Source organism: Vombatus ursinus, unplaced genomic scaffold (genome assembly GCF_900497805.2).
Source record: "Vombatus ursinus unplaced genomic scaffold, bare-nosed wombat genome assembly UNPS02014798.1, whole genome shotgun sequence".
NCBI classification, from domain to species: domain Eukaryota; kingdom Metazoa; phylum Chordata; class Mammalia; order Diprotodontia; family Vombatidae; genus Vombatus; species Vombatus ursinus.
Window position 1 is genome coordinate 1,163,056 of NW_020954576.1, and position 7,121 is coordinate 1,170,176.

General features: G+C 42.5%; 2 protein-coding genes across 5 annotated transcripts in view; both read left to right on the forward strand.

Annotated features, from left to right (window-relative positions):
* The window catches only part of LOC114050038 (uncharacterized protein C1orf43 homolog), a 5,856-nt gene extending 4,821 nt beyond the window's left edge, over window positions 1–1,035 (forward strand). For 2 of the 4 annotated variants that reach the window (XM_027871572.1, XM_027871573.1), the window contains exon 7: window positions 150–238. Coding sequence is in view for 2 of the 4 variants with exons in the window: in XM_027871570.1 (XP_027727371.1) it covers window positions 150–348 (199 nt within the window). In the remaining 2 variants the exon portion in view is untranslated. Of the gene's footprint in view, window positions 1–149 lie in introns of all 4 variants that reach the window. The other 2 variants (XM_027871570.1, XM_027871571.1) reach the window with 1 other exon arrangement.
* Window positions 1,036–1,137: 102 nt separating this feature from the next.
* Window positions 1,138–3,284, forward strand: LOC114050039 (uncharacterized protein C1orf189-like). Its single transcript, XM_027871574.1, has 4 exons — window positions 1,138–1,477; window positions 1,793–1,833; window positions 2,272–2,401; window positions 3,007–3,284. Exons 1-4 carry the CDS (start codon window positions 1,424–1,426, stop codon window positions 3,106–3,108), a joined length of 327 nt encoding a protein of 108 aa, XP_027727375.1. The 5' UTR covers window positions 1,138–1,423; the 3' UTR covers window positions 3,109–3,284.
* The last annotated feature ends 3,837 nt before the right edge of the window (window positions 3,285–7,121 follow it).

The following is a 7,121-nucleotide window of genomic DNA, read 5'->3' on the forward strand; positions in this document are numbered from 1 at the left end:
GTGTGTGTGTGTGTGTGTGTGTGTGTGTGTGTGTGTGTGTGTGTGTGGTGGCGGCAAAGATAATTGGTTCTTATTGAGAGTCAATGAATCCTGACCTGTGATCTTTCTCTTATATTGGTCGTAACTTATTTTCTCTTTGGATGCTTCAGTGTCAAAGCTCGTGGTGGGAGCTCTCAGCGGCAGCACCAATCAGCAGCTAAGGATCTAACACAGTCTCCTGAAGTTTCCTCCCCAACAACTATCCAGGTCACCTATCTGCCCTCCAGCCAGAAGAGTAAAAGAGCCAAGCACTTCCTAGAGCTGAAGAGTTTTAAGGATAACTACAACACACTAGAGAGCACCCTCTGACTGAATTTGGGGATAGCCATAGCCAACATAGCTCCAATAGGAGAATCCAGTCTGTACCCAGGAATCTCTTCAGGGCAAGAGACACAGCAGCACTGGACAGCATTGATAGCATTATGCCCAGAATTCTTGAAATGTGTGTCTGGAGATCATTCCTTAGCTTATCCCTGTGGTCTGTTGAACTACAGTTCCATGAGGCTCTCTTTCCCTCTCCAATAGATTTTTTAATGGAGTTGAATCCACATATTTTTCTTCTCTTCGTGTCATTTCCTCCTTACCCCAACTTGTTTTCGATCATGGTTATTTTTTGCCTTCTCCCAAAGTCAGTTTTATCCTAAATAGATTAGTGGGAGTGGGGGAGGGGGCATTTATGATGTTAGAAATGGAAACCACAGAGCCCCCTATCTTACCCACTCAGGTGGGGACTCTAGCCCACAGACATGTCATTTAAAGTTGTGGAGTAAAAAAGGCAGAAGAGAACTAGGGTATTGTACTTCAGCCAAGCCTTGTTGAGATTTGTGTTGTGTTTCATGCACTGCCTTGCCCTTCTCTTCACATACTGTATAGAACAAGATGTGACTGAGGGAAACTGTCAGTGATATAGGCACTAATTCCATATTCCCCCAATAAGTCACTGCACTGGTCTGACTTTATAAACCGGTTATTTAATAAAAACAGCTGTAAAAATAAGCATATTATTACTGTTCTTTACTGATTTCTGTTCCTACCTAGCTGGAGTAGATGGGGGTGGGGGAGGCAGTATGGGTATGTATGTACACCAATGAGGGCATGATGGGACTGATTCCCCTGAAATCATAGCTATGGAACTACCTCTATAGCCTAACATACGAGGTCCTGGATTTGGACCTGTGGCTCTTGTAGAGGGTGGTGGGGTCAGAAGTCTGAAGAACTAGGATTCCCTTTCAGGTCTCCTAGGCAACAAGCAGGTGACCAATCAGAGCTTAAGCCTAGGGCATAATTGCAGACATGCCTAGTAACCAGGGTAATTGAGATCAGTGAGAGGGCAAAACAGGAAGAGCAACAATCAAGAATATCTGTCCAACCTACTAAAGAATCCATGGCAAACCCGAGAGTGTCCCTGTCCCTGGACGAGGTCATAAAGATAGAAGAGGTATGGCAGGGATTAAGCTCAATTGAAAGAACTTCTGATGGGGTTACCCAGATCTGTTTCCCCAGTGTGAGCATGGGGAAGTACCAAGAAAGTGCTTTGTAAGGAACTTCCCCACCCCTGAAATGGGATGTTGCTTTCCACGTGTTGAAATATTTTGAATGATTTATTGCTCGATATTAACCTGCCCTATTTCTGATGGAGTGAGTGGGTGGGAAAAGATCCTCCAAGTTCCTCTTAGGCCAAGACTAACGAATAGGATGCTAGGGTGAGGGGTTTGGAATCTGGGCTGACCAGGTGCATTCATTTTCCTTGCAGAGTTACAAGAGGATGGTAGCATTTGAGAAGGCTGTTGAGAGGTAATTTCCCATGCCCTCCCCCCCAGCATTTCCACTTACCAGTATGGTCTCCTCTGTTTTCTCCATCCTCAATACTATAAGGTATTTATCCCAAAGATTCAGAGAAAGGCAAGAATTAGCTTCACATAACAAATGTAAATACATACCAGTTCATTAATGACCCCCAGATTAGACTACAGTACCTAATTTTGCCCTTCCTCCTATTTCTTCTCCCACAGTACCCTGAATGTAAATGGGAGTGGTCGGTAAGGGGGAACTTCTTTCGAGATCTATGCCCAGCAGTATAATAAACACTTATGAGAGGTTCCAGAGAGATAGAGATTGTACCTACACTTGAGCTTACTTATTTAGGAAACACAAGACAAATTCTAGCTCACAGAAATGCCTAATGGTATTCTATCTTCCTAACTGAAATCCACATAAATTCTCCTGGGACAGTTGGAAAAATACAGTAGTTCAGTGCGTATGGCAGGCAACAATGAACCAGAGGAGGAACCCATATGCCATCCTGAGAATGCAAGACATCATGGAACAGGAGATGGCATTGGCCAACAAGCAGCTGCTAACTGTGAGTGGGTCAAACCCACTATTGTTCCCTTTGCCCCATTAGGATTCCCAGGGCCATCCATGATCTTTACCCTGAACCACTTTGCTTGCTAGCAACTAGCTGCATTTACCATGTCCTTGTTTCACCAACGCCTTTTCATTCTAAATACCAGAGCTTTGTATTCAACAATTGCATCCTACTTGTGTCGCATATTTTGCTATCCAAATGTACCAACAGCCAAAGATTCTCCAGTGCCTAGCACGACTGTCACATAGTAGGTTCTTAAATGTTCGTTGATTGGTTGATTATCTGATCTTTTTCCCTTAGTGCTTCTCTAGCTCCCTAGACTCAATGTACTTTAAGTTAACCTTATTTCTATTTCTTTACTGTCCCTTAACCCCTGCTGTATCGTATTGGATTCACCTAGCTTGAGGAAATGATGTGGTATGCTCCGTGTCCATATGTGTGAAGTGTATGCTATCTTCCCTATCCTAAGCTACCTCCTGTCCCTATGTCCAAATTAAAAAAACAAAACCCAAGAGCTAGGGAACCAGCCAAGGGCAGAGGTGGTGGGTGGGTGCCAAAAGGCAAATTTCCACACTTTACTTTGTCCCTTCCTCTCCCAGGTTCGGCAGGCTGCCTTAAGTCAGCTGTTTGAGGAGGAGCATCGACAGTACCAGCAGGAGCTAAATCAAATGGGCAAATCCTTCTATGTGGAAAGGCTCTGAAGGCTTCAGAGGCACTGTCCCTTTTTCTCTAACAGTTCATACTTCCAGGCTCCCTAAGGCCTAGAATTTTTTTCCCTAGGATAAGTCTGGATCAGGCTATTTGCCTGCAGCCAGATTGTCCATTTCTCATCTGTAACTTTTTATTTTTTGGTAAAGATGATGCATTAAAAGGCTAATGAGGCAAGAGTGACCTCTTGTGATCAATTCAGGGACTGTAATTCTGATGAATATTATTAACTGGGTGGGAGAGGGGAGTTATTTGATGCAAACTATGATTCTGATTGTTAATAGTTTAAATATGGCTCTACCACTAGGCCAGCTGGCTCACTACTTTAAGCTCAGTCCTTGAGGCTCACTCTTCAGATCTGTGTCAAAACTTCTGTTTCCACAATTATCCAAATTCGGTGATTTATCTTCTCTCTCTCTCCAAACTCCTACCAAATTTCTTTTCCACAAGCCTTTTCTGTTTAAACACATTCCTTCAATTGCTGCTACTCATTTTCAAGTCTTTTCTCACCACTTATCTATGTTTACTATATTCCCTTATATATCAATGACTGCCCCAGTCAAGACTTCACTTACTTATGGGCCTAGGCCATAGGAACACTCTCTGCTACCACTGCCATTAGGGGATATCTCATCAATGTCCTTAATCTTTCACTGAAGCCCCATTACTGAAAGACTGTGAGATGTGGAGTGAAAAAATCACTGGATTTGAAGTCAGGAAAGACCCAGGTTCAAATTGTGAATCCAATACTTACTGTGTGACCATCGACAAATCACTCAAACGCTATGAGCCTCAGTCTCCTCTTTGAATGGAGACAATATTTCCACTGCCTTCATTTCATAGGACTGTTGGAAGTTTTAGAAATGTTTAAAGCTCTATAGAAAGCTACTAATACTACTACCACCACCACTGACAATCTTACTGTCCACTCTACCCAGGATTTCCTGCTTCTGCCAAATACTTACATACCAAAACCCCCATTCCCATTGGAGTCCAAAACCCCAAGAACCAGTTGCCACCACTCCCTCCTGCAAACCACTATCTGCTGCTAAAGGCTTGGGCTTTGAGAAAGGGAAGCCCATCCTATATGCAGAACAAACACTCTCTAAGTTAATGGTTCTCAAAGTGTTATGCAGGGACACCAAGGGTCCACTAGACCCTTTCATGGGGTCCACTGAGGTCAAAACTTTTCATAATGATTTAATTTCTAATATCATTAATACTGATATATAGGTAGATAGATATAATCCACATAAAATTTCTTTGGGTGGGGAGGGGGGATCCTCAATATTTTGAAGCGTATAAAGGGATCCTGAGAAGAAAAAATTTGAGAACTGCTTTTAATTAAGCCATGGGCAGAAGCTTTGATGTAATCTCTATCCCTAGCACTATTTCCTCCATGTATAGGCATTCAGAAAATGTTTGAGAGTGAGCTTGGTAGAGGGTAATACTCCAAATCCTGGAATAATATGTATTTTTATGTCTTGCAACTTAAAATTCTAAAAGTATGCTTCCTTAGAAACATTGTTATAAATATTGGTTCATTTCTGTGAAACTAGATTCTAGTTGGAGATGGGTGTGGTGAAATCTATGATTTCATCAGTGTAGAGAATTAACTGCTATTGAGAAAGTCCCTCTGACAATAGATATCAGCCACTATTTGGCAACTTAGATTAAAAAACAAAACAAAACTTTAAAAAGGTTTACTTAAATCTTACTTAAACTAGCTTTAAAAAGAGCCAGTGTGTATCGGGGACAATAACTGAACCCAAATCTCTGATTCTGAGTCTAGTTCACCATCTAATTGGCCACACAGTCTCTTAGTTAAGTGATAGTTGAACAGGCTTTTGCAGACCGGTATAGAAATCTAACCTTTGATCACATTGTTTCTAAAGGGAAATGAGCTCCAAAATGACATAAATAAATGTTTGAAACACAATTCATTAAAAAAGAGATTTCTATACTCCTTTCTATATGTCCCTGAAACTCCTCCAGGCTGCATCAAATTATGTTGTTTACTTGTTCCCCATATTTTCTCAATAGCTCCCCTTTTCTCCCTGCTCCTAAATTGGGGGAAACTCCTGCCTGGGTGGTAGAACATCATGAACACGTTTTCTAGCCTGAGAATCAGTTCTGATAAGCTCTTTGACAGTAGAGAATGTTTCATTTTTGTTTTTGTATCCCCAGTATCCATCTTGGTGCCTTGCATATGGCTGGTAGTTAATATGAGTTATTTTTGTCTATCATAAAGACAGGTTAAAATACAATCCACAATAAATTAGGGGAGGGGGTAGTTCTTTGAAGTCTGGATATCCTAGGAGCAAAAGTGTAACCACAAGGGGAGAGTGTCCTTATTCTTATTAAGATATGTAGAACTAATCATTAGATTGTGACTTCTTGAGGGCAGGGTCTGTCCTTTGCCTTTTGTTTGTTTTTGTAGCCCCGAAGCTTAGCACAGTACCTAGCACGGCAGAAGGTGCTTAATAAATGTTTATTGACTGAACACAATACTGATTTGGTTTGACTCGGGCCAACTACAGCAAGACTTTCATCTCCTTTCTTGGAAGCTTCGCCCTTCTTGATGCAGCCCAAAATAGCATTAGCTTTTTTGGCTGCATGTCACTCTGTTGATTCATATTGAGCTTGCAATCCACTTAAAACCCCCTGATCTTTTTCAAACTGCTGTCTAATCGTACCTCCCCTACCCCCATCCTGCCCCCACCTTATACTTGTGAAGTCAGTTTTCTGAACCCAAGAGCAAGGCTTTATAGATACCACAGTACAATTTTATCTTGTTACATGTGGCCCAGTTCTCAGGCTAGAGCCTGAGAATTTCTTGTACTTTATACCATCCAGTATGCTAGCTATCCCTCCTCCCAGCTTTAGTGGGAGGACTAAATGTCATCTGCCAATTTGATAAGTACATGATCTCTGCCTTTTTCCAAGTCATTGATAAAAAATGTTGACTAGGACAAGGCCAAGTTACATACCTGAGAGATGTCATTGGAGGACTCTCCAAACTCTTATCAAACCATTTGGGTCTAGCCAGTCAGCCAGTTGTGAATTCAGCTAATTGTGTTATCTATATTTCTCTAACCCACTTCCACCCTCTTTATCTCCCCCGGGTCTGAGTCTTCCCTTCCCCCTTGTTCTTCCTTTCATGCACTCATCTTCAAGGCCAATCCCTACTCCTAATAATAGATCGCCCTCCTCCAATTTCTGCCTTATGTCTCCCTCTATGCCTCTATTATCTGTAGTCTGTCTACCCCTGCTCCCTGCCGTGACATCCACTTCCCTCTCTATTTCTCTGACTTGGTTTCCCTAGCCACATATTACCCTTTGCTTATTATAATCTCTGACCTTGGACTCTCCCTGCCTCAGGGCTTGTCATTGCTGGGCTGGCTCTGCTATTGGCAGGCCTGTCCCTCACTGAGCCTGCCTTCCCAGCCCCACTGTCTGCTTCCATTACATCAGCAGAATCATTCACTCTAACTCTTCCTTTCTGATACTGGTGTCATGCATGCTGGGCTCCCCTGGGGTCAGAAAGACTATCTACATCATTTGTAGGGAAGGCATGAAAATAGTCCAGAGAGGAGGGCTGAGAACATTTCATGTCATGGTCACGTCCCTCTCCTCCCTAGCTTATTTAGATATTCCCTTACCCCCAACGACCCAGTCTCTTCATCTACATCAATATTCCCTAGGCCTGCTTCTTTTCCTGCAGTGCTCTTCAGTCCTTGGCTCCCTCAAATGCTCTCTTAACACCTTTTCTCCCCTCTGTAAACACCCTCTTTTCCCTATTTCTTCCAGTTTTTGATCATCTTTCCTCATGCCCTACACAACCAGGTTAAGTTTACATCAAGAGTATGGAATTAGTATGGTCTCTTTTCACCAGAAACAACAATTCTAGCATCAGGGTTTGGGCAAGGTTGATGAAGTAAACAAGAGTGCACTTGGGGATATGGGGAAAGGCAGTGTCAGTAGGCAAAGAGAACAAAGATGGCAC